This window comes from Pyxicephalus adspersus, chromosome 5, assembly GCF_032062135.1.
Source record: "Pyxicephalus adspersus chromosome 5, UCB_Pads_2.0, whole genome shotgun sequence".
In the NCBI taxonomy this organism is placed as follows: Eukaryota; Metazoa; Chordata; class Amphibia; order Anura; family Pyxicephalidae; genus Pyxicephalus; species Pyxicephalus adspersus.
Window position 1 is genome coordinate 119,994,049 of NC_092862.1, and position 16,169 is coordinate 120,010,217.

At 38.9% G+C, this 16,169-nt stretch overlaps 1 protein-coding gene across 1 annotated transcript in view; it reads right to left on the minus strand.

The window, feature by feature from the left end:
* KMT2C (lysine methyltransferase 2C) overlaps positions 1-16,169 on the minus strand; it is a gene marked incomplete in the record, with an annotated part of 134,348 nt that overhangs the window by 97,871 nt on the left and 20,308 nt on the right. The window contains 2 exon segments of the mRNA XM_072413394.1: positions 2,353-2,491; positions 3,511-3,599. Coding sequence (XP_072269495.1) covers positions 2,353-2,491; positions 3,511-3,599 — 228 coding nt within the window.

The window sequence follows — 16,169 nt, forward strand, 5'->3', positions numbered from 1 at the left end:
TTTTTCTGCTCATTTTATGATCTAGTGTTTTATTATTCTTAGGGACAATCTGCTAATTAGCCTCAATAAGATAAAATCAATATCTCATCAATAGACTTCTAATGGAGCAATCTAGAAAGACTTTGCATGCAAGTTAAAGTTTTACAGTGACAAACTGGTATGCATGCCAAATTAGAATGGAAAAAGAGGAGAAAAGAAAGAAAATATGTTCCCTGCAGGTACAAAGCTGAAACTGGGACACAAGATCACCTTTCAGCAATGTCACAAAGCGTATATACAGTGAAAAGCTGCATCTGCATGGTGGGGAGAGTTTCTTAGAGGCTCAGACAAAGCTGCTGTCTAAAGCCACCTAAAGTTAAGCATTTAAAGATGACCGGATATAACAATGGTTTTGTTTTGCTGTATGTAGTATATACAAAAGTCCAATATTTAATATTGTTGTCTCTGTGAAGGCTGCAAGTAGAGTTTTGTCTGCCATCTGGTGGAAGTTCAAAGGGACAGTCCCTCTCTAACCACCCAATCCAATGTTGGATTTAAACCTTTTGCCGAATGGTGGTTAACTTACTTAAAATCAGAGGGCCCCTGACATAATTAAAAAGGCCCAGGTAGGTAAAAATGCTAGAGAAAGCTCTTCAAGTCTGCAGACATGCTACAGCATATAGTCAGAAGTGGTAGGCATGCTAAAAATGATGGTCAGGGACTGGAGACATCATGCAGGAGACTTTTAGAGATGAAGTGTGTGTTTCTTATTAAGCATGAATGATGCAAAATTTTCAGAGTTTCACTACTTTTATCATTCTGCTAGTGGAGGAATCCATTGATAGCCATTTATAGTTAATCCTTTCTTGGGAACTTCCATATAGTCAAACAAGATATTACATTCATCTATCATTATTAATAATAAAAAAGTATTTATATAGCGCCAACATATCATGCAGCGCTGTAAAATGCAGAATCTTTGCCTAGCTCTCTACTTCAGATTTATTTTAACCAAATATTGAGTGCAGCCCACCTAGAATATTACTTTGCACACTGATCCTGTGATCCATCCACACACATGGTCCAGGCGAACTCCTGAACATACCTGCCATGGTCCTATTTATTCTTATAGATAAGCTGTATACACGATGGCTTCCAGAAGTTCTTATGTATTACCAAAAGGAATAAATGGGGCTTTTACACATGGGCCAGTTCGGACAAGATACAAAGGAGCCAGTTGGGACCACATGGGACAAAACATTGCTGGATCAGAAAGAAAGATAAGTATAATCACAGGTGGGCAGCAGGCAGGGGTTTGCACATTAAGGGACAACTTTTTTAATGAAAGTCACTAATTGAAAGAGGTTGAAGATTTCCATAGAATTATTTTATTAAATATTGTAAAGCTTTTTAGTGACCGAGTTTAGATAATTTGGCAATGTTATACTATGACAACATGGGCAGGCGGCAGGTAGCAATGGATGGCACCAGTAATGCTTATCTGATACTGTAAAAATCAAATTTCACTGAGCAAGAAGCTTGAAAATTTGCAGACCTATGGGTGCAATAACCTTCATGTCAGCAACCTTGAATGTGGCTCGGGGTTAAATTTCATTACAAAAAACGGTAACCCCGAACCTCACTCAGGGTGGAATTGAGGGCTTGGTCCCCATTAGCCAGTGGCATCTGCGGGCGATGCTGGCCTGGCATCTGTGTCCCCTGGCCTCGCATCACCCGAACGTTGGGAGACGAGAGCCCAGGGGATGCAGATGCTGGGCGGGCATGGAACATATATGTGTGCGGGAAGGTGTGCGCTAGGGGACCGGACATTTAAAATAGGATTAGGAAGCATTTTTAAAATAGGAAGCATTTTTAAATGTCAAATGGACCGCTTGGACATTTGAAAATATTAAAATAATCATACCGCCAGGGAGGTTAAAGAAGAAGAAGAAAAAGGGTACTGTGAACTGGAAGTTTTGAAATCACTGGTTCAGAGTACTTGCATATGTTGTTAAAAACAAGCGTTGTTCTTAATGCCTTTAATATCCCACAAGCCTAAATACTGAAGGATTCTAGGTCAGGAAGGGGCAGTTTGTCAACTTAAAACAATTTATAAATTTATAAAAGAATTTCCACCAATGTTCATTCCCTAGAAACCTTTTGCACATCTGTTAAGACAAGGACACAGGATGCACCTATCTCGATCTCACTCATTTTACACTAATTAGGATATCCAGGATCTAGTTTGGCAGCTGCTCTTGCAGCCTGCTTATGCTTCAGATCTCACTCCCCATGTTCCCTGTTCAATTATTCCCCCTCTAGGTCCCTTCCCCCAGCCCTGACTCAGCATCAGTCTACTCAGTACACACAGACCTGCTTTTGGCTTCAACTCCCACAGAGGCAGTGGAGGGCTCAGACTCCTCAGATAAAGAGCGCTGAAGAATGGGTGTTAGCTGCTCACTGTCCGCTGGTTCAGTCTGGGCACCCTCTTCCACAGGTTTTTCTTTAATGTCTGGGGGGTAAAAATAAACATTCAAAGATTTAGCCATTTAGATTATTGGCCTTTACAATGCCACACTTAACCTATGCTGAAAAAAATAAAAATGCCAAACTACCCCTTTGATAAATCTTTTGAAAACCAAATAAATGTGTATTATTATTATTATTATTATTATTATTATTATTAAACAGGATTTATATAGCGCCAACATATAACGCAGCGCTGTACATTAAATAGTATTGAAATGTGTATTACAATCTATGGACTAATTTGTTACTGTAATCTTGTGCTTCCACTCTGCTCTATGGTATAGACTAAAAAACATAGATGTTACCGAATTTACTAACAGCCCAGCAACAGAAGTTCCAATTTCATTTTCTGTATTGGGTGATTGCTGGTGGGATTATTTTGCTGGCTCCCCATCTCTCTCTGCATCAATAGTCCAAGCTCAACCCACCTTTCACAAACATAAAGGTACTTTTTAAAATGTCATATCAGCAAGATATATCCTTCATTAGTTTCTTTTGCAAGCGATTTGCCTTTATTTTCATATAGTAATTCCACACTTCATGTCTGTGTGGCTAGACTAAGGATTGGTTCACCCCTGTGGTGAGGTTACGGTGTGTTTACCACTTCTTAATGCGAGGAACCGCTGCCCCTCAGGGACACAATATATGGTAGCATCTCCTTGTGGCAGCCCCATAGGGAATATACAGGGGTGTCAGTGAGCAGTACTAGTACGGCTTTCTTGTACTATGTAGCTCCATGGTAATAGTACCGCTCACTGCCACCAGCAGTGAAATATGATGAGAGCAATCCACCTTTCCAGCACACATGGATTAAAGTCCATCACCATGCACAGAGGTGTGGTGCTGAAAACACCAGTTTTCAAATGGACTACCTTAGCATTAAACATATAAATACACCTGTGCTTAATGTAATGAAGCGGACTGTGCTTGTGTAAATGTCTAAAAGCTAGCGGTAATAGATTTCAATCTTGAAGAACAATAAAGCAGCATCTGGACATTCACCTGTGTCTGCAGAGTTTTCTGGTTCTGCTGCCTCAAGTCCATCCATACTATCTTCATCCTCCAGCACTGTTTTTCCTCTACTCCGAGGCCTGGAAGAAAAAAAATACATACGTTAAAACACTGCTTTTGTTTGCACTTGATAAAGTAGAAGTTAACTCAAAAAGCTTTTCTTTAACTATGTAGCTCCTTGCATGACCAAATGTCCTATACAAATGCTTAATTTCGATCAGTTCTTTCTCAGCAAGGGGACAGAACCAGAACCATGGGTGTTTAGGTTAACAAATACACCTGACCTCAAAAGTAGAAGAGGTATACACAAACAAATAGTTGATTAAATCTAAAGTGCTTCGCACGATATTAAATTTAAACTTGTAACACAGAGAGTATATATAGTTATTAAGTTTAAAAGTCCAAAGAGCCAGCATACAAATCCAGTAAAATTATAGGTTTACCAGATAATCTATTGTATAACGCCGATGAGATGTTAAGGAAACCAAAAGGACTTTATTTTTTTTAAGATATACAGGCTGTAAGAAGTCATGCCCACTAAAATAAGGTAACATAAATCCTCACTTTTGAGGTTCCTCATCTCGGCACTTCTTTCAGCAATATGATCTATACATGGAAAAATGCTAATAGCTATTTTACAGAAAAAGGCTCCTGGTAAAGCTCAGACTGTCCTTATATCATACATCTTATGCCCTTCTTCCTTAAGTAACATAAGAGCTTGCATGTAAGAAATCATTGCCTGCCAGCAAACCTCAACTACTATCATACCCCCATAAAAAAGGTATCTAAAAGTAAGAAATGGCTGACAGTCTGGTCACCTTAAGAAACAATAAAAGAAAGCATTGTATCATCAAACATTTTTACGAGCTTTTTTTCTTTAAAGTAATTCTCGAATACCATAAAAAAGCTTTGTGATACAATGCAACCTTTTAGTGTATTGATGTGTGCAAGGCGTGGCAAAGGGTGGACGCAGTTGTTCTTTTTCTGCTCCCACATCACATCTTTGCAACACTGTGGAGGGATGCAAACATCTACATACATATCTACAGGGACACAAACAGAACTTGTTTGTCCTCCATTAGTGTACAACACTGTTTCCACTATACAGGCAAAAAAAAGTCCTACTTCCTGAAAAATCCCAGGCAACAAGCATTTATTAGGGTTTCCAGCTGTAAAACAGATAATTAAGAAAGGTTAATTTGATCCGCTAGAATAAAAAAAACATTTACGGCAAAACATAGGAGTGCATGGTAACTGAAAAGTTTTAGTAGAGAAGACAAACATTAGATAAGCAACCAGAGGGGTTGGACCCCAAAGGTCAAGATTGCATTTCTGGTATCCATTCAGTGGTGCAGCCACAGTCCTATAGGTCATGATGTAGAAAATCCCCCACTTTATTGCCAAATACATTGCCCACCCAGTGCAGGAAATATTTGTTGTATGTTTTCATTGCAATATAAATATAGCCATTAGTCTTTAACAATCACTAGGAAATTTAATTTTGGTTCAAATAAAATAAAACAGGCAGCCCACGCATTTATTTAGTGGTTGACCATTTTTCTCAGAATCTTTAAACCTATAGGAGGTAATGGAGAATAAAGAATATAAGAGGACCCTAAATACAACTGCCTTCACTAGTTCTATTATTTCCTGACTTCGAAGAACAGCAGAAGCTTTCCTGTACTGCAAACAAAAATCAAAACATCTCAAATATACAGAAAAAAAGATTTTTGTATTGAATTTTTTTATCACTGTTAATTGATTTTCCTTATTTGAAATAAGAGGAAACACTCGCACAATGCTACCTTTTGAATGTAGCAAGTGGTAGAATCAAACAATTTTTCACCTGAACTTCATAAAGTACTTATAACACAAACTATAGATAAAAATAAAAAATAAAACTGACCAGGCAGGTCCTTTATTGCAGGTGTTTGAGCACTTGTGTGGCTCCAAGCAGATAGAACCATGCAAGATGCCGTTTGCGCTGCTTTTCTGCTTCCAGATAAAGCAGCAACTGAACATTTTGCAGCAGATGACAGTGGGCAGCACCAAACCACCCAAAGGTATCCCCATTCATCCCCAAGTGTAGCATTCACCAAAGGAAGTGGAACAGGGGCATAAGGAAGCAGTAACTGCACCATAACCATCAAGCAGAACATGGAATTATCTAATACTATTCATGCTGATTTTTTTTTTACTATGGCATTTACCATGCTTTTTATTTCCCAGTCCAGATTGGGGGTGCATGACAACCTGAATTTAGAGGATAATACATTCCTTTTTTTTTTTTTTAAATCTTACCCAGGATAAGAACATTAACATTTAGTTGATCAGCTTTTTTTGCCATCAGCTATTCTCAAACATCAGAAACTTTTTTTTTTTTTTTTTTTTTTAATTATAAGCTATGTGTTTCTTTGAATGTTGGTGTTTTAGTTTCTTAGCAGATGCACACGTAGCAGAGCTATGCCTAACCACAATGTAGGCCAAAATGAGTTGCTGGGGAGTTATTTGTACAAACAATACACTGTGGTCATCTGTCACAGCCTTTGGCAGAGGTGCGAGCTGCAACATCTGATTACTTACTGCACGAGACTTTAGTCACTTAGAGTTATGAGAAATGTAGCAGCTAATACAGAATCTCTTGTCTATGCTCACTGGGGCAACTTTTTTGTCCCATAGACTAGAACAGGAACCCACCAAACTTTTTTATTTAAATCAAGCTAGAAGAGTTAGGCTGTCCTTAGGCAAGGAAATAAAAGGAAATTTCAATGATGACAAAGGGCAGAAATAAAACTCTAGCAGAGGTTTAACCTTTTCATAACTCAAAAAAAAAAAATCAGTTATAAATTTACCTAAAAGTTTACATTTTAGGGAAGGTAGGGTGGAAAAACACTTAACAGACACAATTACAGTTATAGGAAATATAGTTAGAGGTAGTCCCCAGGTTACAGACGAGATAGGGACTGTAGGTTTGTTCTTAAGTTGAATTTGTATGTAAGTCGTAACATGTACATTATTTTAATAAATGCAATTAGGACAGATGTTTGTCTCAACATATTATAAGGCAGTGTGGTGTCAGTTACTGTGTAAAATCCTCACTGTGAGCTAATCACAAACAAATGAAAAAAAAAAAAAAAAAAAAACACAACCTAATGGAGTGTAGACATTCATTACCAGGAGCAAGCTGTGCTTTGATGATGCTGTGCAAAAGTAAACAACTGCTTGTCATGGTCAATAGTTACACAATCTTACAGATCAGCTCATCTCTTAAGATCACCCAAAACCTCAGCTGCATTTAGCAAAAGATTTCCTCTGAAAATCATGCAAACCGCCCTCCACCGCCCATCAAGCCTCCATCCTGCACAGGAGCGAGCAGGGAAGCCCTGTTCATATCTATGAGTCGTACGTATGTTGTCCTTAACTCGGGGGGCTACCTGTATATGAAATGAAGGTAATCAAAAAATAAATAAAATAAGGGGGCTGGCAAAATTCTTCCTGGAAGACCAAAATAAATAAATAATGGTGTAGGGGAAATGTTCTCTTATTTGTATAACCCCAATATGTATCAATAATAGTAAAAACAAGAAAGAAATGTTGTCTGTTTATATAGGAAAGGCAGACATTGGTTTCAAGAAATCCAAAGAAATACCAACTCACTCCTCATAGAATGATTTTGAGTCTATATGGAGTGTGTAAAGTCAAAAAACCTTCACAAACATCTGTTCTCAGCCATTTTTAAAATATTCTGTCCTCTGACTTTACCTCAAACATGTGCAAAAAAAAAAACACACACACACACACACTGTCATCCAACTGTAATGTGACAGATTGAACATACTTAACATATAAAATAAAAATTTCTAAAAGCAGAAGTCATATAACAAAAATAAAAAGGAATGACAAAAAGTTTACAATGCTAAGAAGATTCCAACATAAACTGTCATCTTTACCGAAATGAAGTCTTTGCAAAAACACTCATTGTGTGATCATTACAGAAAAATGGGAAATGGGGGGGAAAAATGGGAAATGGGGGGGAAAAAAGTGCAGCTACAGAATCTGTAATGCTCATACACAAGGCTCAAAGAAGCTGAATAATTTCCTGAACCAGGGGTTTCCGGGTGATAAGCAAACCAATATTTAGTAACATAATAAATAATGTGACCACTGTGTTATATTGGTATCCTGACACCTTCTCACATCATCACTGCCTTCAATGTAAACCCATATAAATGTGTATGTGAGTATTAACAGAGATATATTTTAATAACAATAAAACTAATTTTAAATAGAAAAAAAGGTTTAAATCTTCTTTATGAACAATGAACAAAATCTATTTTCATTATAGTTGTTCAATACCAAAGAATTGCATTCCCCCTTCACAGTGCTGCACCCTCCTGCCTACAGCCTCCCAGGATACCAACCTCACATATCCCAGGAGGATGTAAAATCAGGAAGCGACACATGGCCCAGATGATGCAACATCCTAAATTGCAAGGTAGGGAGCACAGAACAACGATACAAGGAAGACAACCCTTGACTTCAAGAGCTAGTAAGCATGTGTTTTTTTCCCTTAATCATACAGGGAAGTAGATGGACTGGATGATATAGCAGGTGGAAGATCCAACAGAATTCTATATTCTGATACATTTTAACTGCTTTTATTTTTCACTGCATCCATATCCTACCTTTACAACTGCCTGCCCACCTGTCTGATAAGTTAGTACCCATCCCCCTTCCTGAAGATCCTATGCAAATAGCAACTTCAGCACATGGACAGGGCTATGTACGCTCCTCACCCTGTGGCAGTGCTTGGGCTTGCCGATATAGATCACTCCTAACCAGGTATTGAACTGTGGGATGAGGAAGTCATGTTACAGAGTTACTAAAAAAAAATCAATGATGCAATCTACAAAACTGCCATCTATACAAACAGCTGGCAACGAGTTCAAATTAAGGCCTCATCATGCAGAAAGATGCAGAAGGCTACAATAGGCAGGCTCTTATAGTTCAATATTTAAACATTTTATTCAAACATATTTAAATCAACAAACTTGGAAACAAACGCAAGATAGATATACCAAACTGGAAAAAGGCTACGCGCTCTTTATTATTCAACTAAATAAAGTTTTATGGTGTAACTATTACTTTTAATTTGACTTGGTACCTTATTTAGAGATGAACTCAGGCTAAGAGGAAAGGGCAGATCTATGAACCAATCTGGCACACTGCATGTAAATGTACGTACAGGGAACCTACTGACAGGAGGAGAGAACCAAGTGAACATGATTACTGTTCTATCAGCAGACTGGTGGTGGAAAAGGGTTACCACAGTCCAGAACTGTAACAGATAAAGTGCTGTCATCTGACTGGCACAACTGAGGAAATCTCAGAACGCAGCATTGCAATGACTTGATCCTGCAGATGCATCAATTGCTTCAGCTCTGCCTTTCACCAGCAGTTATAATGTCTCAGCAGCGGACTGTAAATTCAGTCCAAAGCATGCACCAAGTGGCCAAAGGAAAACAGAGTAAGTGGCCAGGTTGTTTACAATTTTTTATAATAGAGAGCGGATATTTGTAAAACTAGAATGGCATTGTGCAGGACTTTATCATAGACCACAACTGATCAGCAGGGCTTGGTGGTAGGAAAATGTGATGGCAACCTGCATGAGAACATCAAGATGGTATGTGAAGGTATAAACTTTATAGATTATACTGTATGATGGTAGATATTCTTTATATAAAAACACAAGTATCTGCTGAAGATAGTAATTTTGTTCCTAGCTCCAAACACATGCAAAAAAAAAAAAAAAAAATCAATCATTTGAGATGTCTGACACAGATTCTGTATTTTGTTTTTACATAGCAACAAAAAAAAACTAAAGAGAATGCTAAGCTGCTACCAAACTTCTGTGACCTGGGCGTTACATGGGAATTAATACCCCTAAATATTCCCCTGATAAGGATTCCACACCTGAAACAAGCATGGAAGTAACGTTGCGCCAAATTGTGTAGTAATTAGCAGAATACCTGAGAAGCAAACTCACTCTGGGTCAGTGATTTATAAAGTGTATTAGGAGAAGCTGTACCAACTAGCACCAACCAGAAAAGCTGTACATTATAAAAGGAGCTTAGGAATGTCAACCTGCAATCTCTCAGAAAAGGTCTACTTCAAATCAATTTCCCTAAATGCTTCTCTAACATTAAAATATACGGTAGTTTTCTTCAGGCACAATGAACTATAGCTGTAAGGCATGATGCCAGCATGTTTTACATGCAAGGTCCCACATTCAGATCTCAGCCAGGTCACTATCTGTATGGAGCTCCTCTGTTCACCCTGTGCTTGCAAGGGTTTCCTCCCATATCTCAGAAACATACTGATAGGTTAATCTTCTTTCATATACCTCACCCAAAAAAATGTCTTTAGACTATGTTAGAGACATCAGATTTTGAGTTCCTTAGAGGGAGTGCTCATAACATGTACTATAAAGAGCTTTGTAATATGATGATGCTATATGAACACATAATAAACATATTAGCAATTATACTTCAATATTTAAGAGGGAATTCCTGCTGTTCTGCACTGGGCAGGATTTTTTTTAAGCATGAAAGGACAAAAAATAAATAAAAAAAAAAGACACTCAACACAAAGTTGAGTTTAAACAAAGAAAATTTGACCACCCTGATGCTACTAGAATAACCAATGCACACATTTACATAAGACCCGCTTCTAATTTACAGTAACATACAGAAGGCCAGACAGCCACTTCAACTTTCTACTGCATTTGGTGTTCCTGAGATGGGGACAGAAGTGAAGGGCAAATCAAGACCGCAAAAACCATGGGTGGGAAAGGACCTGATGGGTCACTCCAAACTTTTTTAACCATCAAGTTTTACCCTCAAGGCTGACATACAAAACAAGAAGACACTTTACTGTCCAAAAAGCAATGCAATGGATATCAGGATTAGTTTGATGTGAAAAAAAAATAGTTAGAACCTAACAACAACAAGTGTTACAATCTTGGGAGAAAATCTGTACAATAGCACATATGCACATATGCTGTACATATGTAAGATTTTAAAATTAAGTGACTTACTTATGGATATAATAGCCAATACAACTGAGAAAAAAAATACTGCATACTTGTGTAAATGGATAAGAACTTCATGTAAATGTATGTAAAAAATGAGCTTTTGTATTGTTGGGTGGAAAATGTACAGGGCTAAACATTCTTTAGAAGGGGTTAAACATTAGTGACTTAAAATTTAGACGGCGGAGGGGAACTAGAACACAAGGATTGCTGCACTGGAGTAGCCAGGGTTTGATCCTGCTCACCAGAATTCACCTGCAATTGAATCATCTTATGATGGACTGATGACTAAGACAGCCCTTCCCCGATGGCTTTAAAACAGTTTCAGGCCTGGCTGGAATCCAGAGCTCCTCAGTTCCCGCAGAACATCAGGTGAGCTCAGAATGTAGGTATTGCCTTCAGGACAAGTCACATGGCTGAATTTTTATTTGTCTTGTGAAGGCTGTTAGGTTTCAGTGCTTTTCTTAACAAATCCATGGGAACAAGTGTGTTTGTATTTACTAAAAAAAATCGAATAATTTTTTAGGTCTGACCTCAATGGCTAACAGATCCATATTCCTAGCGTAACAGCGTGCATATTTTAATTTTAAGGTCCAATGCAATTATTCAAGGTATTGAAGCTTTTATCACAATGAAGTGTATAGAACAGATGACATGTAACCTGAACTGTTCTGTATTACAATTCCCACTTTAAGAAAATATAAATCCACTTATTATAACACCAACACAAACTGACCACTGCATTGACAGCTAATTCATTTTAGACATATGATTCTAATAACTTGTTTGATAAAATGAGTCTTCTATCATGTTTATCATCTTCTTACACATTAAACGAGGGGCTGCTTTTTGTTTTTCCTGTATTTCAGATACATAGATTTGATGTCCTTATTGCCCTGTGTGAATCTAAATCTCATGTGATTTAATTTTGCTTTTGGGTTATTATTATATATTCTAAAATGTTAGCATTCCTATAGAATCTCATTTTATCACCCAAGTGGACATCTAGCACAAAACAGACTGCCTATCATCAACTTCCACAACATTCCCATCCTAACGTTTTCCTCTCCACTTTTCTTGCCTCTTATTTCATTTCGTGCCCAGGTAAGGATAACACAATCCTCGTCTGCACCAATCACCCCACCACTGCCACTCATGCTAGTAGACTGTCCTAAAACCTTTAGGAATGTGCAATGTTGGTATCCAAGGAAGCTTTAGGATAATCTACTCAAAAACTTGCAATCTTGCACATTTGCAGAGGCGCATTAGCAGATGGGACAGAAGGCTTCAGAACCAAAACAGGTGGCATGTGACACAAAGCAGCAGTGGAAGATGGGCATTAACTCATACATAACATGAAACTATGAAAGATCCCTGTAAGAGATAGGTAGGTCCCCTTTTCTGGCTTGCTGGAATTAGGGGTAGGGGAATTTCATATTCTGCACTTGACAACTTTACAGGCATAGAGGTGGGAGGTTGGGTACAACTGAAATAAAGACAAAATAAAATACTCAAACCCTGTTTTTATTTGAAAATAATAAAATACAACATACCATTTAAACTAATAAAAGTTTTTTATAAAATAAATGGTTATTATATCCTATTTTCTTGCCACTAACACATTGATGAGTGATGAGGTGCACACTGCACTACAGCTCATTTCCTCTCTCTGTGCCAGTGGGCGTGCCGATCAGATGTTATCACATGACACCCAAAGTAGGAGGAGCAATAGATGCTAGACTACATTTCCCATCAATGCTGATAAGAGGCAGGACCAGAAGTCACAGGACGTAGGAGATGAGCAAGTGTAAGAACTCAATCTGTTACTGGGAAACTAAAAGGCAGGAGAAGACCCATCTATGAAGAGTGATACAAGGTAACAGACAAGCACAGCTACACAATAGGGATTTGGAATTTTCAAAGTATAGTTCCAAAGAAAATACTTATCTCTGAATAAACATAATTGCTTTCAGATTTTGCCTTTTTTTCAAATTAGGGTTTAGTTGGGCTTTAAGAATAAAATTCCCCAAAGTAAAACTGGAGAGAATGTCATCATCTATGATACAAAGATCTCTGTGCACAAGGGACAAGGTTGAAACCCCTCATACGATGGTTGTAGCCTTTAGGCTTTCAGGCAGCTCTGTGGGTAAAAACACACCATTGTGTATTGAAAATCATGGATCTGAGGCGGAATGCCGCAGGAAGCCTTGGTCTGTGCACACTGCTTATCGGTGCACTCACAAATGCAGGATAAAATAAAGCTGCCTGCTCATATAAGCTCATTTAAGGTGTCAAACTCAAATACAAAGAGGGCCGAAATTAAAAACTTAGACCAAGTCGGGGGCCAAACTTAAAATTTATTGAAAAAATTGAGGAAGTTTACTACTTCATCCATAACTAACAAAAACAAACCCCTCTACACATACTTTAGGGTTGAAAGGACTAATTCTATATTCTATATATATATGCAGCCTGTGTGTTGTTCATCCTCTCACATCACAAGTTTGTCTGACACTAAATATTACACTATGCAGTCTCTAATGGATTGAAACAAACACAATGCCCCTGATAGTCAGGCACCATGTGATCACTGCCTAGGCTTTGTGTCACATGATAGGTGTACAGGAATAATGTCTATGTATAGCATGTGTTGAAAATGATGATGTGAGGTAGTAACAGAGATTCATGTGGATCCTGCCATATGTAAGGAAATGAATGGAGATTCTCTGTGCATGTTCCAGCACACTAGAATAGATCCGTAGCCTAATACTGACTAAGTCCTCCCTGCTACAATCCCCACTACAATCATTGAAATGCTGTTGGGATAATTTAACCAATTGTTTTCCTGCTGCTGGTACTGCCTGATATAGAAAATTCAAATTACCCGCTGTACTGCTTCTATCATTTGCATGCAGAACTACAGTTACAATGTATTACTGTAGGCACCTGTAATGTGTGGAAGGGGCAGAGATATCTCACCTCCTGTTCCATAGACACCAGTGATGTCAAGACTACAAATTCCAGCATTACTTGCGTCTATAGAAAAAAAACAACAATGCGGGGCCACACATAGGCCGCTGGTCCACAGACGGGAATTCCCAGGAATTGTAGTAGTGGCATCACTCGCTACAATACGTGGTAGTGGGCGGGCCAGATGTAATTAATTTTTGGAATTCTTTGGGGGGGGGTTGGTGTCAAAAAAAGGGCCTTGTGGGCCAGATTTGACCTGCGAGAAAGAGTTTGACACCCCTACACTAGAGGGACAGTGCACAGTTCAGCCACAGTGATGACATCGGGGTTCACAAGTTTACATGGCATGGATAGCATGTACATCTGGGAAGGCTCCCTCAACAATGAACAATATAAATAGGGAAAAAAGAAAGAGACACAAGTTGCCATGCAGGCTTCTTTTTCCACTTGTTTATTTCTGCAAAACAAGAAAACCACATTCCGCGTGTTTACCAAATGCATGGCTCTGTAGTAGGAGCCCTGGGGCTAAACTGGCCTGACTGCAGCCCAGACCGGTCACTTGCTGAAATTATCTGGTGCCCTATGAAATACAAAGTACAACAAAGAAGACCCCAACAGATGGTTAACTTGAATCCTGTTATCCAACCAGAATGACAACATTTTACTTTCAAAACAACAGCCATTGGTCTCCTTGGGTCCTAAATATTGACAGATTATTATGATAAGTGTTGATGAAACGCAAAGCCAAACATGTCCCATACTAACTTTTTAAAAATGTTTTGATGGGAAAAGTTTTTTAAAACAATATGTATATATGTTTATATAACATTTCTCAGTTTGAACATATATTATGTTGTCAATATTATATTTTCCATTCAATGTATGGGGCTTCTATGATTTGCAAATCTTACTCTGATTTTTATTTACAGTTTACATTGTGCCAAATATTTTGAAAACAAGGACACCCACCACCATCCAGCTGAGTTCATACCCCAAATCACATTTCAATGATCGTAAATTTACCAAACTGGGTAGATTTTGCAATAAAATTCATGAAAAAAGCCAACAGAAGCATCCATAACGAGATAACAAGAACTGATCTTTGGGATGAAGTGTATGCCCACATTCACCCATTCCCCTAACGTTGGGGCAGATTCATATGAGCCTCAGAATAGAGAAATACCTAGCAGTCCCCGCACCTGGCATCTTGCCAGCCACTTTAAGAACCACGGCTGTACTGTGAGTGTTCAAGAACCAACATTTGCACCTTTGACAGCCCGTGTTTAATACTGGTACCGCTCACTGCCGCCCCAATTCATTACTTGTGGAGCTGCTACCATGCAGCGTCCTCCGGGAGACAGCGGTTCCCGCCATAAGGAAGCGTTAAATCCCCCACAACCTGACCGCCCGTGTGAACGGAGCCTTATTTTAGTATCTGCTGTAAGATTACACCCAGGTAACACACATCTCAGGATAATCCATCAATCATCACTATATATATATATATATATATATACATATATATATATATAAATAAATAAATAAATATATGACCTGGCAGCCTTCACCACAATGTACAGCACAAACACCACCCATGCTGCAACACAGGATGACACAATTCTGAATGAGAAGTTACAAATGTAGAAGCAGAATACAGACAAGTCAGTGACAAGGGAAATATTTTACTAGTTTCACAAAACACACAAATTGCACCATTCATACAGCTTTATTTCATCAAACAAATAAAAAAAATAGCATCAATTGGACCCAGTAAGAAATGTATGATTACTCTGACTAGCAGTGCCCGGCCCCTTTTAGCTGGGTGCTGGTTACTAACACTTTGGGTCACCATACAGGGGCTGCCACCCACCTACAGCTTCTTCCACCCAGCTTACAAAACAATACTGTATAGGAATAATAATAAAAAAAACTTGTTGTTACATTGTAAGCAAACCATACCCAAGTCTGTGATTTACAACATAGGTCAGGGCGATGGAAGAGTTTTGATAAAGTGTGGGAAAAACAGCTGGATGATCCTGCCAGAAGTCTTGTAGCCTGAAAACTTCCTGCCTCTGCTGTCTCGGTGGACTTTTTGCTGCAGAGATGAGTAGGGGGAGGTGTTCTATAGCTCTAATTACTATTAATCTGTATTCATAAATCGCCAACATACTACACAGCCCTGTACATCACAATCTAAGACACTTTCTGTCCTGGGGTGACAACACTCCAGGTGGGTGCATGTTGTCACTCTAACACAGGTAGTGTGTTACTGGCAGGATCACCAGGTGAAAAACTGAATGCAATGGCCATGAGTATGTGTGTGCCTGCGGATGTGCCCCTGCCCTGGCAAAGTATGGGGGTGTGTGGGCTCCTGGTGGAAGTGTCACAGGAGTTGGATGGTTTATTGATGCAGCCAGCAGAGTTCTAGCAGCATGCAGGCACACTGGCAGTGGATGTGTGCAGCTGATAGAAGCACATGACGGGTTAAGCCCCGGTGACATCTCTCCTCTCCCTCTGGCTGTCAGTGTCAGCTGGCCGCGGAGTGACACACTGCATGTACGTGGCACCTCTCACCTGTGTGCCCGGCTCC